Source organism: Apodemus sylvaticus, chromosome 13 (genome assembly GCF_947179515.1).
Source record: "Apodemus sylvaticus chromosome 13, mApoSyl1.1, whole genome shotgun sequence".
Taxonomy (NCBI): Eukaryota; Metazoa; Chordata; class Mammalia; order Rodentia; family Muridae; genus Apodemus; species Apodemus sylvaticus.
Genome location: NC_067484.1, coordinates 92,491,599 through 92,510,144, shown reverse-complemented (window position 1 = coordinate 92,510,144; position 18,546 = coordinate 92,491,599). Strand labels below are relative to the sequence as shown.

At 44.5% G+C, this 18,546-nt stretch overlaps 1 protein-coding gene across 5 annotated transcripts in view; it reads right to left on the bottom strand.

The window, feature by feature from the left end:
• Osbpl1a (oxysterol binding protein like 1A) overlaps positions 1-15,951 on the bottom strand; it is a 187,096-nt gene extending 171,145 nt beyond the window's left edge. For 3 of the 5 annotated variants that reach the window (XM_052201460.1, XM_052201463.1, XM_052201462.1), the window contains exons 1-4: positions 15,759-15,951; positions 4,207-4,329; positions 2,786-2,871; positions 1,959-2,033 (exon numbers count right to left, since the gene is read on the bottom strand). In XM_052201460.1, coding sequence (XP_052057420.1) covers positions 1,959-2,033; positions 2,786-2,871; positions 4,207-4,327 — 282 coding nt within the window. In that variant the 5' untranslated portion in view covers positions 4,328-4,329; positions 15,759-15,951. Of the gene's footprint in view, positions 1-1,958; positions 2,034-2,785; positions 2,872-4,206; positions 4,330-6,199; positions 6,274-15,758 lie in introns of all 5 variants that reach the window. The other 2 variants (XM_052201461.1, XM_052201464.1) reach the window with 2 other exon arrangements.
• Between the last annotated feature and the right edge of the window lie 2,595 nt (positions 15,952-18,546).

The window sequence follows — 18,546 nt, the reverse complement described above, 5'->3', positions numbered from 1 at the left end:
ACCATGAGAACGATGGAACTTCTTCTCCACATGTGGAGCCATGTGACATGTGACAAAAGCCCGTAAACAGTTATGTGCCCACAGGAAGCACAGCCTGCCAGATCGCTTCCTTTATAATAGAGAGAATTATGGAAACGTGGGGGAGGTGACTTCTGGCAGCTAGGACACTAGAAGCTCAGGGAATGGTTATCCTGAAGAGACTGCACTGGACAGAACTACCTACATGAGCCAGGCCATGGTCCTGGGTATCCACTAGGGACCCGCAGACCCACAGCATCGTAAACAGATACAAAAAGCATTATAAGTCAAAAGAGTGAACTCTGTAGGAAATAAACCCATAGAACTTACAGCATGAGGCTACTTTCCCCAACAGAGAATTCGCTTTCTATTGCTACTTTAGCTAGCACAAACCTAGAGTTTTAAAACACTGAAATCAATCCCACAGATGCACACTTTATTGGTTCTGAAATGCAGCTCACTGGGTGAAGCCAAAGCAGTGGGGGTGGGGACCGTTCCAGAAGCTCTGCAGGGGAATTTGTTCCCCAGCTGCTCTAGCTTCTCAGTGCCATCAACATTCCTTGGCCCATGGCTGTGTCCTACAGTCTGCAAGTCAGAAGCACGGGATCTAAGAGTAGAGCATTTAAATCTCTCTCTGAATCACACTTTAAAGGACTCCTGGGATTACAAAACCCACCTTTCAGGCAGCTGAATAGCAATCTCAGTTCCATGCACAACTTTGAAACCAAACATATTCACATACCAAAGATTAGAGTGCAGACATCTTTGAAGCTACCACATAAGCACTAGGCTGTTCTGTCATTTGCCCTAACAAAGAGATCCTAAAAATAAAAGAACCTGCAGAGGGCAGGTATCTTCCCATACAGTCCCAGATACTAAGGAACACTATCGCGTGCAGGAGACATAAGAACGGGGCTGTCAGAAAGAAGCAAAGTGAGAAAGGCTGAACTCTAGGCACTGCCCAACCTAGGCTCACAGACAAAGCAGAAGCCGGGGAGACTGAGTTCTCGAGCCCACTGCTACCTAGACATTGGCTGACCACCAAACCATGCAGATGTAAGGGTGCTAGGAAAACACTCTATACATTCGTATTTTTAAAACGTCCCACAGGGGCTAGGAAAATGGCTCAGCAGAAAAAAGCATCTGCTGTGTAAGCACGAGGACCTCAGTTCAAAGTCACATCAAAAGTCAGGCACCACTGCATCCAAGCCCGTCACCCCGACACCGCGAGGACAGAAACAAGAGGAATGCTGGGGCTTGCCAGCTGTCACTGTATCTCTGGGGTCAGTGAGAGACCCTACCCCAAAGGAAGAAGGAGCCGGATGACAGAAGAGCACACAGAAGCTGCTCCGGCTTCACGCCCTACACATCTGTGCACACACTTGGATGCGTGTGCTCCTGGGGCATGCTGCAGTACAGATGAACCTCATCACTGTGGTACAGACGTGTTTCCATTAAGAAATGTCTGGAAAAGGCAACTAGACAGGAAACAAAAGGCTACCTGGGAGTTAGGCAGGCTCAGGGAATGATGTGTAGAGGATCCAAAAAACTCAGAGAAGTGATGCCAATGTTCCAAAACTGGTCATGTGATGGCCAGACAACTGTATAAATGTACCATAAATCACTGCAATGCAGACTTCCCCAAGGTAAACTGAGACAATGAGAACCAGACTTCGCTTTTAGGGGATGCAGGAGTATGGGTAGGGAGGTGGGGGAGAGGCTGGGAGTCTGAGCATGTCCAATCAGGAACAGCACAGCTGAGCTCCCGGCTTCTGTTCTACCTCACTGTGCAATTCTCTGACCCATAAGCCCTTCTGACCAAAGTGATCTCTACACACTCTTGAGGTTCCCAGAAGCAGGAGAGCGGGAAGGACTGACAGACAGCAGTGACCACTCTCCCAATCATCTCACTTCAAACCAAAGCATAGAAGGTCTTTCACCTTTCGTCCTGTGAAGGCGGCTCGATGCAGCGGCGTGTCTCCCATGTCATTTAACATGTTCACTTTTGCACCAGCCTGGTAAACACGAAAACTTTAAATAACGTGCACACATTAGTAAATACACACACACACACACACACACACACACACACACACAAACCCAAAGAATTCCTAAGTGCTTTAAAAATTAAAATATCTTAGCACTGCTTGTTGCCACGATCAGTAAACTGGTAATCATAGCTGAGTAAGCAGGTTTCCTAACAGGTAAGCCTCCACAGTAGGCAGAGCACAAGGCTTTTCTCAAACCCTCTCAGCCCTACCCCACTCTGGCAGCAGGCAGACTGCAGAAGAACTGACTCCAGACCTAAGCATCTCTTCTATCACCAGAATTTAAGTGTTCATATTAAAGATGTCACAGCTTAAATGAACAAATTAAGTACACAATGTAACCCAATCTCAAAAATATCCCTGTATGAAAATTACCAGGGGGCATGTGAGCCTTGGCTCGCACTGAGGCTTCTCTGACATTCCAATGCTACATTTTAATTATGTAGGATGTGCTTCACTTCTTTCCTGTAACTATCAGACTTGCAAAGCTGAAAATTCTCTTTACTAATATCTCAACCATCTTAAGTTGTCAATAACTGAATGTTTTAAAAATGGAATTACAACGTGTTAAGCTAGCCTCATTCATGTATTTATCAACAAAGAACTAAGTGCCTGAGGATGTGCTGTTGCTGTAGTAAGCTACTGTGGCTCAGTGTTCGCAGACTTTCCATCAGATGATTCCCGCAGAATTATAGTCATTTAAAAAGCCATAAAGAGACCTTCAACAGATCCTCGACCACTTGTTTGTGTCCAAAATAGCATGCCAGGTGAAGAGGTGTCCAGCCCAAGTTAGACTTACTTCTTCCTAAAAACCAGGGGAAAAGGTATCTTTAGTTATTACATAGATCATTTTCAGTAAGCTAGATTTCTTTCTAACAAGTACCTTGGCCTATGGCTCTCATGCTGCTGATGAGAGGCAACACGCATAACCACAGTAAGAACTGCAAACGTGCAGTGAACTGGGCCCGGCAAGACTAGACTGGATGCCACCTGTTGACTTACCATGTCCATCTTTCAAAGAGAGAGCATCTATACAAGGTTAGATCCAACTCCTGGATCTCCATCAGCCTGCTGGCCCTAAGAGGCTAGTCTGTATGCATCTTGTCACCATCAGTTCTTCAAACCCTTGTACCACTAGGGAGGGTGGGCTGGGGAGTCCGAGGTGGTGCGGAGCCCTGCAGAGTGGCAAAATGCTACCGAGCTCCTGCAGCAGCTGCCAGATCACCAGCTCACCCCAGACAACGACTTACAAGAGAACCTTTGATTGACTGAGATACAATCTCAGTTAATGAGAAGATTGGGTTACTAGGGTACGGCTAGAAAACCAAAGCCAACATTAAAAGAAGTAAAATATCAGATCCAAACAGCAATGCTGAAGGGTATTAACACAAGCAGCAGAAACGAAAGCTGTATAATTCTATTAGGCAAAAGAGATAAAGGACAGTCTACAGGGTTTAAAACTGAGATAACTCCAAAAGCTTACTAGAATTCTAAACCAGGCTGCAGAAATGACAGCCCTGTCAAATCCCCAAAGCACAACAGCTAGAGGACATAGCAGAGCTCAGGAACCCAGTCACCATGCACTGTAGCTCCTGGATTTCTAGTTCTGAACCCACACAATCTTCAGCACAACTGCCGTGTCTACAATAGGCTAATGACTCCTTCAATCTATCCATGCCTGTGCCTGTCACCGTTTACCAACTGTTGCATCCGTTTCTTCCCCAAGAGCCCCACAGAGTTTGAGCCCTCCTCTTCGGAGGCACGGAGCTCCCACACCCCAGCACCTCTTTTGTGGTGGAGACTAGCCTGCTCTGTTAAGCTAGAAAGCTAACCTCAATGAGGGTTGGGAGTTTGTCAGCCTCTCCCAAGGAGATCATAGCACTTTACCTGCTGCCTCAAATGCAGTGCTGCTAAGAAAAACAAAGACATTGCAGGGAATGCACGCCCGGGTTCACCTCATAACTTGTAAAGTTCTGAGGATGGATCTCAACTCTGCCTTAGAGGGTTTACGGGTGTAATATTATTTCAAGCAATATTGTGAGGAGTTCTTCCAAGGAAAGCGGAGTGAGATTTATCATGGGCAAGACAGGAAAGATTAAATACATGGAAGGCTTGTAACAAGCAAGCGTCAGGAGCCCACCTTTACAGTCAATGTCAGCGACCACGTCCGTCCGTGCCATGGCTTCCAGAAGCCTTCGCACCTCTTCGGCATTGCCATTTCTGGCATGATGGAGAAGCTGCTGTTCTGCTTCTGTGTTCATTTCTAGATTAAAAAACAGAAGCAGAGTTCTCATCTGGCGGCACAGCGTGCTAACAACTGCTACCTGCTGATGCTAAAGGGAGAAGAACCATTTCATTTGCAGCTCATGGCAGACAAAAGAAATTTGGTTTGCTGGGCAGTAGTGGTGCACACCTTTACTTCCAGCACTTGGGAGGCAGAGACAGGTGGATTTCTGAGTTCGAGGCTAGCCTGGTCTACAGAGTGAGTTCCAGGACAGCCAGGGCTACACAGAGAAACCCTGTCTTGAAAATACCAAAAAAAAAAAAAAAAAAAAAAAAAAAAAGAAATTTGTTTTGCAGGGCCAAAAACAAATTAAAGATAAGGACATAAGAATCCTACATGATAATATTTAATTTTGTTCCTCTCATGCTGTGTTATGTAGCCCCAAACTAAATAGAGAAAATCATAACCAAACAAAATTTTTATGTCAAATGAGCAAATGTTATAAATAACAATTCTCAAAAGAAATATACATTTCAATTTTACCAGTAAATAAACAAGTAAAATATTTGTTTTTGTTTTTTTTATAATGTTTGGGGTTTTTTGATTATATTTTTCCCACTAGCCAAAAGCAGCAACAACAAAAGAAAAGGCTGAGCCTGTGTAGTGCTGGTGGAGAGGCAGGACTGTGAACTATAAGCTGTAACACACACCACCTTTTACTGCTGCTGCACAGAAGAGACAAGCATCCTCAGCATCAAGTCAAGCCCAAAGTACACACGTAGCATTTACTGTGAGAGACTACTGCTGGGCTGTCCTACAGAATCACACAGCCTGCTTTATAAGTCTCTTCACAACTGTAGGACTTGAAATAATGGAGGAGTTAGAGACATGCCCATGTCCATCAAAAGGGAGCTGGCCAAGTGACTCCTCTAGAGGCACGGAGATGGTCTCTGGGCTGGAAGGCGGCCGTGAGAGGGGAAGGCGTGGTCTCAAATTTAATAGTCTATGCAGAGAAAACCAGATCCCCAGCCTAGCAGTTCTTCTGGACACTCCTGACAGAGGCAAGCCAGGACTCCCTTCAGAAGACGCAGCTGTCAGCACATGACCGTGCCAAACGAGCCTGGCGGAACAATGGCCGCCCACCCTTCCCATCCCCAGTCAGCTGTCTGTTTCTCTGCGTTTAAACAAGGGCCAGTTTCCAAGGACAAAACCTCTGAACAAAGCTTCTCAAGAATAGAAGAGGCCAAAGCCAAGCAGGAAGAAAAGCAACCAGAGAAAACAAATCATTCAGCCAAACAAGATTTACAATTAAGACTAATATATTTATAATATAATATAAAAATAATATACTTAATTTTTTATCCTTAAAATAAAACAATGGAAAAAACATTAAAAATTTAAATAGCTCAGTAGAAGAGTTAGAAAGTAACGCTGAAGAAGATATATCCTAGAAAATAGCAATATTAGAAAAGTAGTAAATAGCCAGGCAGGGTGGCACAGAACTATAAGACCAGCACTTAGAAAGCTGAGGCAGGGGCATTGCTGCAAGTTCCAAGTCCAGACTCAGCTCCACAGTGAGTTAAAGGCTAGCATGAGATACACAGAGAAACCCTACTAAGAAGACCTCATGGAACTGTGGTTTAGAAAGGAATGCTTAGAACTAAACAATCCTTCCTTTCCTTTCTTTCTTCCTTCCTTCCTTTCTTCCTTCCTCCCCTTCCCTTCCTTTCCCTTCCCTTCCCTTTTCTTTCTTTTGTTTTATAAATTTCTGGCCTATGGACAAGACTACTAATCTCCATGTGGCGGTTCACACGAGCAGGCTCCCACAGGTTCACACGAGCAGGCTCCCACAGGTTCACACGAGCAGGCTCCCACAGGTTCACACAAGCAGGCTCCCACAGGTTCACACCTTTGAATGTTTGGTCCCAAGCTTAGTGGAACTGTCTGGAAGGTTAGGAGGGTGGCCTTGGAGGAAGTGTGTTCCTGGAGATGAGAAGAAATATTTCAAATGCTTACATACAGTGAGTCTCACTCCCTCCACCTGTAGCTTAGGGGCCAGATGTGAGCCCTCAGCCCCTTCTCCAGTACTGTCCCTGACTGCCACCACACTTCTCATATCCCATCAAGGAACACTATCACAACATGTCAGAATTTAGAAGGAAAGGAAAATTCTTTTGAGCTTCCCAGGAAGACTCCAAATAAAGGAAAAGGAATCAGAATAGTTGACTTTTCAAATGAGCAGCTAAGAAATAATAAATATCCCAAAGTTCTGGAAGAAAAATATTTCCAATCCCAAATCCTGCAATTAGCTAATCAAAAGTACACAGCAAATGAAGATAGGCAGAGAGAAGTGTGTGTATTTAGGCTCCAACCCAGAACATCTCACCTGCTCACTCTGTTAGAGTTATGCTTCCAGACCAGCTGTGTCTCCAGATGTGGACACACAGAAAACTAATGAGGGCATGGCCTCATTTTCGTAAGGCACAGACAATGTAAACAGATGCAGGAGATTGGCAAAGAGTTCACCTTTTGTGGTAGGAATTACATGAAGTGCAGCTGCAGTCCTGGTCTACATCTTATGTGGACTGTCTGACTCCATCTGTACCAGTGGTTCTCAACCCTCCTAATGCTGTAACCCTTTAATACAGTTCCTCTTGTTTCATTGACCCTCAACCATAAAACTAGTCCATTGCTATTTATAACTCAAATTTTGTTACTGTTAAGAACTGTAGTGGTGGCGGTGTCTTTAATTTCAGCACTTGGGAGGCAGAGGCAGGCAGATTTCTGAGTTCAAGGCCAGCCTGGTCTACAGAGTTCCAGGACAGCCAGGGCTACACAGAGAAACTCTGTCTCAAAAAACAAAAAACAAACAAACAAACAAACAAAAAAACCAACAACAAAAAACCCTGTAATGTAAATATCTGCTGTGCAGGTTATCTGATGTGATCGTTCGGCCCACCAAAGGGTTTCACCCCACAGGTTGAGAACTGTTGGTGTGGACTATACGTTCACATCCCTGCCTCTATATTCTACTGCCAGGAGAACGCATTTCAGCTCCCAAGAACTAGCTAAACCTGTTTCTATCTAAACCCAAGAACTAGAGATTGGCCTCAGAGCTCAGAAGAAAATGGCTTCAGCCTCAAATTCCCTCTGGTCACAGCCCCAGGCATGCTATCTAACCTTAGAGTGTTGATAACTCACTGGAAACGCCCACCCTCAGGGCTTACACACAGCCTTCTTCACTGGCTCCCCTAGGAAAGAACCCTAAGGTCTCAGCAGGCAAACTTTTACTCAGAGACTTCTCTGCAGACAAGTTTTCCTAGCAAGCAACCTCTAAGAGTAATGCAGCGTCTGTCTGTCTGTCCCCTTCTCACAGTGTCTGTCCCCTGTTCACAACACTTGCCAAACAGCACTCCCACCCACCACACTGTATCACTCATCCGTGCACACCAACTGAAACATGTAACTAATCATCCTAAATGTTTAATTCCTATGTTCCTTGTAGCACTACATGTGAGGCAAAATAAATAAATAAGTGAAAGTGTATTCATATAAATGATCATGAAACCTTAAAAATGCCCTGGAGGCCAGGCAATGGTGTCCACAATCCCAGATTCGAGAGGCTGGGGTGGGAGGACTGGGTCTTCAGCCACAAAGAAAAACCCTGTCCCAAAAGGAGGAAAAAAAAAAACAAACAATAAACCTGCAGATCTTCTCATTGACTTGAAATTTCAGACAAACATTTAATAGTTTGAGGCCAGGGAGACAGATGGCCGAATGGTAAAATCACTTAGCATACACACCTGATGACTAACTAAGTCCAGATTCCAGAACCTATGCAAAAGCCAGATGAAGGAGTGAGCATCTGTAATCCCAGCACTCGGATGGGGAATTGCCGGAAGACTGCAAGCCCGCTGGCCTGGATTAGGGAGAGTTCAAAAGCAAGAAGCCACACTCACCCGGCAAGTATACCCACACTCACACATGCACAAAATGATGGCTACAGTGTTGGCGCCATCCAAGTGCTGGTTGCACAAGGATTCTGAGTTTGATCCCTAGAAACCAGATAGAGAAGGTGGATATAGAGTGCATTTTGAATATAGTGCTGGGAGACATAGAGATGGTCCCTAAATCCCCCTGACCAGGCAGAGGGCCTAGTCACATAGAGATGGTCCCTAAAGCCCCCTGACCAGGCAGAGGGCCTAGTCATATAGGTGAGTTCCACGTACAATATACAAATAAATAAGCAAACTAATAAACAGGAAGGGCAAGCAGCTGAGGAAGATACACGATGCTGACCTTGGGTCTCCACATGCATACATATATGTACACATGCGTATACAAAATGCCCAACAGTTTCCAAAACCATAGCACAGTAGAAAGTCAAATGGAGTCTGAGGGCTAGCTACTACTGCGTCTTACCTGTATCTAGCTGACATAAAACTAGCCAGCACAATTGACACTGAGCCCTGGGTTCAGTGAGAGACCCTATCTGGAAAAGTAAAGTGGCGCTCCACCAGGGAAGACTCTGGATATCACCTGCAAGAAGAGTGTCTAGTTCCCGTAAGTGAAAGTTAACCTTTAGAAAAACAACAAAACTATTTTTTCTCAGTTAAAAAAAAAAAAAAACAAGCCATCTAAGTTTACATTGTCACCAGATATTTTAAAATAATAATTCTTAGAAATCATGGAAGCTTGGTACAGAAACGTGTTTTGCTCTGGAGTTTGAGCCACAGGAAAGGAGAAGCTGATCCTCAGTCTACGGTCAGACCGGCTCGGGCGCCATCTTCTCCCCTTGACCTGTCTACTTGTCACCTCTTGCTCAGCATTCCTGAGTCCGTGGGGTCTAGGGGGACGGCACTCACATGGAGGTCAGCAGACAGCCTCGTGGAGCTGGCTCTGTCCCTCCTTTATGTGACCTCTGGGGCTTACGCTCAGGTTGCCAGGCTCGTAGAGCAAGCACCTTCACCCACTGACCCATCGTACCAGCCTAAATGTTAGGTTTCCTAATGGGATTCTGAACAGCCATGGAAATGTCATCGACTATATAAATGTTTCACTTTAAACTGGGAGACTGCGGAATTTCTCCCTCATGCTGTCCCACATATGCAAGCCCACCTTAGTGCCTTCTAGTTTTAATTTCTTTTTATAAAAGTATAATCTATAAAGTATCATTTGTACTTTGTCTCCTAAATGCTGTAATTAAAACAGTGACCATAAAGAGTAAACGATCAAATCTTGCTTACTTTAGTAAACTCTTGGCCTGAACAATTCTGAACTCTCGATGAAGATCCTTAAAGAAACCATGACTTGTAAAATTTAGTTAGGAATTTATTTTCTTGGAAACAGTTTCACAGTGAAGCCCTGACTGTCCTTAAACTTGCTATGTAGGTCAGGCTGGTCTCAAACTCACAGAGATCCACCTGATTGGAGGTGTGTACCACCATACCGAGACAGGGGGCTATTCTTTTATAATTTAAATCACAGCTTTTAAAAATTCTAGAGTTGAAGAATTTTACATACTATATAAATATAAAACTCCTAGAAATATAAAAGATAATAAAGTTAAACAACTGAGCTAATTTTTCAGAACCCAAGAAATATAAAGCATTTAATACTTATAGCTTCTTGAAGAAATCAACTTTCCATTGTCTGTTGTGTGGGAAGGTCTCTGTGTGATGCTGCAGGATACAGAACTTAGTATGTAACCCACACTGGTGTGGAATCTGTGATCCTCCTACCTCACAAGACAGTTCACCACACCCAGCTAGGAATAAGGTGTTTCAAAGGTGAAACGTTAAAGGGGTGGAAAGATGGCTCAGTCATTAGAAGTCCTTACAATTTTGTGTTCCCGGTACCCACAAGGCATCTCACATCTACCTGTAACTCCAGTTCTGGGGCTCCAGCATTCTTTGATCTCTGAGGTAACCTCCTTATATGTGATGCATATGGACACACACAACAAACACATATAAATAAAAACAAAAATTGTTGAAAAGCACTAAGTGAAATTCACACATGCTGAGACTAACTCAGTTATACGCTGGACATATAAACTACATGCCCTAACACCTAAGAGGTGGTCTTATGAAATCTAAGACTTAGCACAGGATACAACAACTCTAAATGAAGGGTACCAAGCAGATATTTGTATATGCATATGTGTGTGTATAAAATATATATATATATATATATACATACACACACACACACATATCACTCTGCTGCAGGATATTTCATCACACTGTGAACCCCAAGATTGTGTTCTTTACCAGAAAAAAAAAACCAAAAAACCAAACCAAACCAAAAAACCACTTTGTTGTAGTTGGCTCACCCCTAACACACCCCTTTCATCCAAGAGCTAAATAAAGTCGACCTGCTAGCTCAGAGAGGCAGAGAAAGCACCCAGCTAAGCTGCCGCCCGACCGCCCAGAAGAAAACAAGCTCCTCGCTGTCTTCAGTCCCCTCCTTTCTGTGCTCCTATGCTCACTCCCCGACAGCTGGCTGCTTGCTCCTCTTCTTCACCTAGGGTTGACTTTATTTTGCTCTCAGCTAGGGTTGAGCCATACTGCAAGTTCATATTTACAGTAAACGGAAAGTTCTAGGATCCATTTATAATTTCAGGGTTCACAATATGTCCAAATATCCTGCAGCATCACTCAGAATACCCAAGATCCAATAAAAGAATGTGGTAAGCATGCAATAGAATATAATTCAGCCTTAAAAATGATTCTCTGGGGGCTGGGAAGATGGTCCCTAAGTTAAATGTTTGCTAACCTTTCGGAGGACCAGAGTTTCATTTCTAGCATCCACATGGCAGCTCACAACTACCCATAACTTTCATTACGTGGGATTTGAAACTCTCTTTTGGCCTCCGGGGGTACCAGTAACATACAACAGTACACATACATACAAGTAGGACAAACATTAATACACATAATAAAAAAAGGTAAGTCTTTATATATTTTTTTCTGGCATGCGCTCGAGCCCAGACAAACCTGGGACACATCTTACATCAGCCAGTTACAGAGGGATGACCATGTCTGACTGCACTTCAGGGGCAGGAAGCAGAGCTACACCCAGTGATGCCTATCTGTGGACACAAGGCTCAGGAGGCTGAAGCTAAGGAAACCCAGTCTCTAAAATTTTAAAGCAAATTTTTTAAAAAAGTTACTAGTTGCTAAGAGGGAGGGACGAATGGCAGAAACTGCTCAGAATCTCAGCCCAAAGGACGAAAGCGTTCTGCAGGCCAGTGAGGAAGCACAGTGGCCCACGCCATCACTGAAACTGTGAGACATGGCAACAAGGAGAGCTCTTGCCTCGCGCATCCAAGGCTCTAGATGCTAGCCAGCCCCAGCAGTGCAAAGAAAAACAAATCATAGACAGGTACTTATTTTATGACTGGATATCAACACGTCAATATAATTCTGGAGCTACATCGTATACAAAGAATTTTAACAGTAAGAAAAATTAAATGTATATACATTGAAACTATACCTTAAAAAGCGTATTAAGCCGGGCAGTGGTGGCACACACCTTTGATCCCAGCACTTGGGAAGCAGAGGCAGGCAGATTTCTGAGTTTGAGGCTAGCCTGGTCTACGGAGTGAGTTCCAAGACAGCCAGGACTACACAGAGAAACCCTGGGGGGGGGGGGGGGGAGTTTGTTAAGGAAACTGTTTCACTCTGTATCGAAGTAATCAGCTGCTAATGGGACTTTGTCCCCATGTTGTGTTTCCTAGCTAAACAATGGTTTTGTGGTTGAAAGAACAAAAAAAAAATGCAGGAAATGAAAGTTATTTACGGAGGGCAAGACAGCAGAGCCACAACCACAAGCCAGAACTCCCAATGGAACCAAATTCAAAATTTCAGACCAGCATCTAAAATGAAAAAGCCATGAATTCTGCTCATTGATCCCATGTGGACACCGAAGAAGAATCTGAATTTAAGTAAAAGAAGGCAGTTTAAGGAAGGCAGCAATCTCTAAGTTCTGCTTTGGAAGCCATCTCTAGCCTTTCTAGCTAAGGGTAACACTGCCTGACCTTTCCCTTAGGAAATTCTCTCCTCTGGCCCCTCAGTGAGTCTGTGCCCTGATACTGAGTGAGCACCGCTCTTCTGAAAAAGAAATGACAGTGTTGCCTATGCTGCCATGTCACACATGACAACCCCCCTTCTGTCAGGAAAAGGCACAGCGTACACACGTGGATGTCACACAGAGAAGAATGCCTAACCACTGGGCAGTTATCATCCTATCTACATTCTGATGAAAAGCTCAGGGCTTGAAGAACATTAAGTAAGTGTCCCAGCTTTCCTTTACAACAGTGTTTCAACTTTGCGTGCTACACTGTCTTCTCCATCAATGAGGAGCCTTCCTGCACCTGTCTTCAATTGTAATGTGGAAAATGCTAAGAACTGTTAGCTAATGTCTCAAAACAGCCAAGTCTACAGAAACTTTGGCAGAGGAGTCTCAGACTAGATAAACATTTTAATAATAAAAATACTAACAAGGAAGTTGATGAATTTTTTTTTTAATTTATCTATTTTACTTATGCGAGTATACCGTAGCTGTCTTCAGACCCGCCAGAAGAGGGCATCTGATCCTGATCCCATTACAGATGGTTGTGAGCCACCATGTGGTTGCTGGGAATTGAACTCAGGACCTCTGGAAGAGCAGTCAGTGCTCTTAACCGCTGAGTCATCTCTCCAGCCCCAGAATTTTATTTTTAATAAACATTTTTGAGCCGTACACAAAATAAATTTCAATTTTTTCCACTTTGCTTCAAAGCTGAAAATTAATCATCTTGAAAGTGAAAATAATATCATAGAATACTGATGCATCACGGTTTATACACTATAGAAATTTTTTTTAATTTATTTATTTCATTTATATGAGTACACTGTCCTCAGACACACCAGAAGAAGGCATCGGATCCCATAACAGATGGTTGGTTGTGAGCCACCATGTGGTTGCTGGGATTTGAACTCAAGAACTCTGGAAGAGCAAGCAGCCAGTGCTCTTAAGCACTGAGCCACCGCTCCAGCCCCCTAGAAATTTCTCTTTAAAGAGAAGTTTTGAGGAAAAAGGGTCTGGCAGCTGCCCAGGATGGCTTCCAGTCCCTGAGCTCAGTGGATCCCCTGCCCCCACCTCCTGAGGAGTTAGGACCAGAAGCTCCTGTCACTTTTAAAGGAAAGTAAGCAGAAAGCACTCTGTGGTCTACTTTCCAGTGACGCATGACGGGAAGTGAACGGTTAGGAATGCTTTCACCGCCTAGCACGGCAAGTTCCTCCTCCAGGGCTAACGAATGAGAAAACCCAATGAAGTAACCTAGTAAGCCCCCTAGTTTGTACATTACACCAGGCCTTCCTACAGACCATTAATAATGACAGCATCGGTTCAGTATTAGGGAAGAAACCATGTGAGGAAAACCTTAGCAGTCTTTCAATCAAGACCATTTCAGATAAAGGATAGGATACCTGAAATCATAAATACGTCCTGTGCAGAGTGTCTGACACATCTTTTCCTCATCTCTGTGTGTAGGATATATGTGTGGCACGCTTGTGTGTCCAGATGTGTGCACAGCACTTGTGTGAGGTCACGTGACAACTTCCAGTGTCTTCCCTGGCCTTCTACCTTGCTGGTTTGAGTTAGGGTCTCCAGGTCACCATAGTCCTTAACAGCCTAGCTGTCACAGGAACTTCCAGGGATTCTCCTGTCTCTGCCTATCGTGCTGTTAACAGTACTGGGATTACAAACTAATGTGTCAAGCTTTACATGGGTTCTGAGGATCTGCCAAACTCGGGTCCACACAACACTAACCACTTTACAAACTGAGCCATCTCCCCAGCTCTTTCTAAACCGTCATTAATGAACTAGCATAAGCCAATAACTATACCACAAAACCCCTGTACTCTTCCTAAGGGCATCAAAGAATTTACAATGCCATCAACGAAATTCTGACTGCAAGCAGACCAGCTCAAGAGAACGAACAAAGTTCTAAGCAAGTCACAAGTCTCAGAAGCAGCAGCCTTCCTATCCCCTCTCCTCCGAATGTTACCACTTGATTTCTATTTCCTGCTGACTTGTTTTCTGAGAGCACTGACGAAGTCCACCTCTTATGTCAACATGTAAGAAGAGACCGTCTCCAAGTCCAGTGAAGTAGTACATCAATGTGATCCCAGCACTCAAGAGAAGGACAGTCCAATGCCAGCCTCAGCTAATGAGACCTCAGCTTGAAAATAAAACAAGCTGCCACAGCAGAGCTCCAACTAAAAAAATGCTATGATCACACAGCTCTAAGTCAAATCAGCAAGAGAAAATCTGTAATTTAATACACACTGCATCATCCAACCCCTCAAAAGAAATTGACTATTCTTTTACACAATTGTTCCTTCTGCAACAGTACCATTTCCCTTTAAGGGAATACAGTAGAAAGGGATGTTTTTAGAGAAATACTGTCTGTTTGCAGGTATACAGACTGCTAGTATAATATCTACAAAAATGAGCAGCCTCCAGGACAAGGATTAGCCAAGTGCCACACATTCCTGTTGATGTATGAGAATACTGGACAAGAGTCACTGAACAACTATTTCAGACAAATCTGCTCAATTTCTGGTCGTTAACTCTGACTCTTATTACCAGCTGTCAAACACTGCGCAAGTTACCTTGCCCAGGCAAAATTAAAAGAATAAACTTTCAAAATGCTACTGACATCTTTCTCTGTAGGTTATCCTAGTAAATTTGAATTAGAATATCAAGAGAAAGTGGACTTTGTAGCTATTCCACAGCTACAGATACTTAAGTTTCATCCGAGGGAGTTAGTTTTATATTAACCAAGTTGCAAGGGGAAAAAAATCTCAGGGTTAGCATGTAAAAACATTGACGGACCTCAATGTAGTCAACAATTTCCAAAAGCTAAGAGGTGAGGCTTTGCCAAATTGTATCCACTATGTATCTTTTTCCGGGACCCAATGAATACTTCAGGTAGACATAAGTGATTGCAAAGCTAGTTCAATTCCACTATTAAGCAGACTTACATACACCAAATAGCCACTGAGCAGCATTCAATCAGCTTTGTCTAACTAACAGGGCTGAACAATTCAGTTTCACAAGGCAGTCTACTTAAACTCCAAGCAGGAAAACCCGGCTGTAAGCCTCCTGCGGACCATGAGGGCCATGGATTAAGCGCATCTTCCCTGGTTGAGTGCAGCTGCAGTCATTCGTTTGCTAAATGGCCTTTTGGTCGTTGGGGTTTGTAGAGCGGGGTCAGATGAACCCTGGGACAATGGTCTCACGCTCGGCGCATGACTTCCATTGTCAATCAATCCTCGGGCTGGAAGGAAACTACAAGTTAGGACGCGCGCTCCTAAGTCTCTCGCACTTGCGCAGCACGTAGCGCCCGCAGCCCGGGGGCCACAGCCGAGATCCGGGGGCTCCGGGGCCCGTCACGCCCTACCCTGAGCCACACTGACCTGCGCGCTCGCGGGCCCCGCTCCTGAGGCGGCCTCCACCACAGGCCCGGCCGCGCCCACAGGGCAGCCGTCACCCACGCGGGCCGCTCTCACGAGGACGCCCCGGGGATCCCGAGAGGGAACCAGGCGGAACCCAAAGATGCGTGGGTCAGGAGCAAGGAAGGCCCCGATAACCCGCGCGCCAGAAAGGTTGGCGCCGAGCCCAGCACGTGACTCGCTCGCGGGGCCACGCCCTCTAGGCCACACCTCCTACTGGACCTGGACTAACTGGCCGCCTCCGCTGGGGGACGGAGCCTCTCCTTTCTCTGAAAGCAGCCAGAGGACTAGACCTGGGTGGGGGCTGGAGATGAAGAGGGGCGGCGTGGATCCTGAGCAAAATAATACTGACTTAATACTGTGAGGAGTCCTTATGAAACAGAAACATTGTCTGGAAGTCCAAAGCTACATTTTTTTAATTTTTACTTTGGTTGCTACCACACTCATGTTAACTTACTTGGCAATTTAAAATTTGCCACACGTACCTCATTTTGTTCTCACACTTCAGAGACTAGCCTTAACACACACAACAGATGTGACCATGGTAAGGTTAACATGTAAAGGTTGCATAGAAATAAGATTTTACAAATTTCCCTCCACTGCTTCTCCACGAAACAATCTCAGATAAAGAACCTACCTTTTCACACTAGTGTGTCTGACCAGTCTAGCCAGAGGAGTTACCACAGTCTATAACACCAAGGTTCAAACTCATATAATTGCATCTTTAAAAAAGGATTTATATGCATACTCAAAGAACAGGAAATTACAAGCCTGTTAACATTTCAACTTTCAAAAGATTGCAAAGGAACTTAACAAAAAATTGTTGTGGCGAAAACTTAACAAGCATCATTTTAAATCCTGAAAGGGCTGAAGTTCTTGAAGTCTGTTCAGGTTTAGAAATTTGTACTGAGTCCCAGTTACAGGCAAGTTGCTCACTAGACTCATTAGAGCGTGACACATCTCATGTGCCTGCCACATATGACAGGTCTTTACCAATGAGGTCTTTGGAGAACTCGAGTTTCAGGCTGACACCTTTTCCTAGTAAAACAGACACTTAAGTAATGCAATGTCTCAATTGCGAAATCTAGTATAACTTCTGCAGTTATATTTGTCTAGAAGAAGCCCTGGGGCTTAAAAAATGCTGAACCATCTTACATAAACATTTTATGGGGAAACTTAAACATATTCACTGCAGCTAAGACATTAACATCAGACCAAAGCAATAATTCTATCAAAGTCCAGCTCCGTGAACTTGACTTGGACTTACAGGAGCAGGAGTTAGGGCTTTAATGACACAAATGTGAATGCCCACAAAGCAGCTACATCACTAAAACCTTCAAGCCAGCATAGATAATACATTCCTCTGTAGTACATAAATCAGTGGTTCTCAACCTGTGGGTCATGACCCCTGAGGAAAACCTCTCTCTTCAAAAATATTTACATTATGATTAAAAACAGGAACCAAAGTGCACTTATGAAGTAGCAACGAAAATAATTTTATAGTTGGGGGGGGTCATCACAACACGAGGAACTGTATTAAAGGGTCACAGCCTCAGGAAGGCTGAGAACCACCAGCACAGACTGACTTGGACACTTGGACAACAATTGATCTTTTTTTTCTCTGTATAGCCCTGGCTGTCCTGGAACTCACTCTGTAGACCAGGCTGGCCGAGGTCTCAGATATCTGCCTCCCAGAGTGTGGGATTACAGGCCTGCGCCGCTACCTCCCGGCTTCTACATATTCTAGCAACATTTGAAAGTACATGTGGCTGGGGCAGAATCACCCACAGCTAGGAGAGAAACGTAGGAAAGAGAGGCAGGGCCTCAGATGAGCATCTGACGGCTGTTCCCGTATCCTGCTCCTGGGGCTGGTTCCAGCTACCAGGATGGTAATGACTGTTGTAAAGACGCTATCTAAAACACAACTTCACAGCCAAAATAAAAGGTAACTTGAAATAATTTCTCACACAATTCCATGAGCATTTCATTTACTGTGATGCTCTGGTGCCTGGAGCACACCGGTGGTCATGTGTAGTCCCTCCTTCACTCTAAATGAACGACCATCTCTAGACCAGGGCAGGGTGAGGCATTCTCTTCTTGATAGGATTACTAACTGTACTGTATCCTCCCATAAAGAATAAGAAAGGGCAAACTTGTTACCTATGTTAGTTACTTTTCTATGGCTGTGATAAGACACCACGGCTAAGGCAACTTATAGAAGAAGGATTTATTTGGAGCTATGGGCCCGGAGTCCAGGGCCGCAGGGAAGTGTGGCAGCGAGAGGTAAGCGTGGTGGCTGGGGCGCAGGTCGAGAGCTCCTATCTCGAACCACAAGCATGAAGCAGGTGGAACAACTGGAAATGGGGGGAATCTCTCTCTCTCTCTCTCTCTCTCTCTCTCTCTCTCTCTCTCTCTCTCTCTGGTTTTTGGATTTGGTTTTTTTGAGACAGGGTTTCTCTGTATAGCTCTGGCTGTCCTGGAACTCACTCTGTAGACCAGGCTGGCCTCGAACTCAGAAATCCACCTGCCTCTGCCTCCCAGAGTACTGGAATTATAGGCGTGCACCACCACTGCCTGGCTGGGGGGGGGGGATCTCTTAATCCCTAAATCCTGCCTTTAGTGACACAGACCTTACTTCCTACTTACTTACTTCCAAACACTGCCACAAACTGGGGACCAAATATATGACCTCTTAGGTGATGCCATCACTTAAACCAACACACTCACTACTCTTCCAGAGGACTCAGGTTCT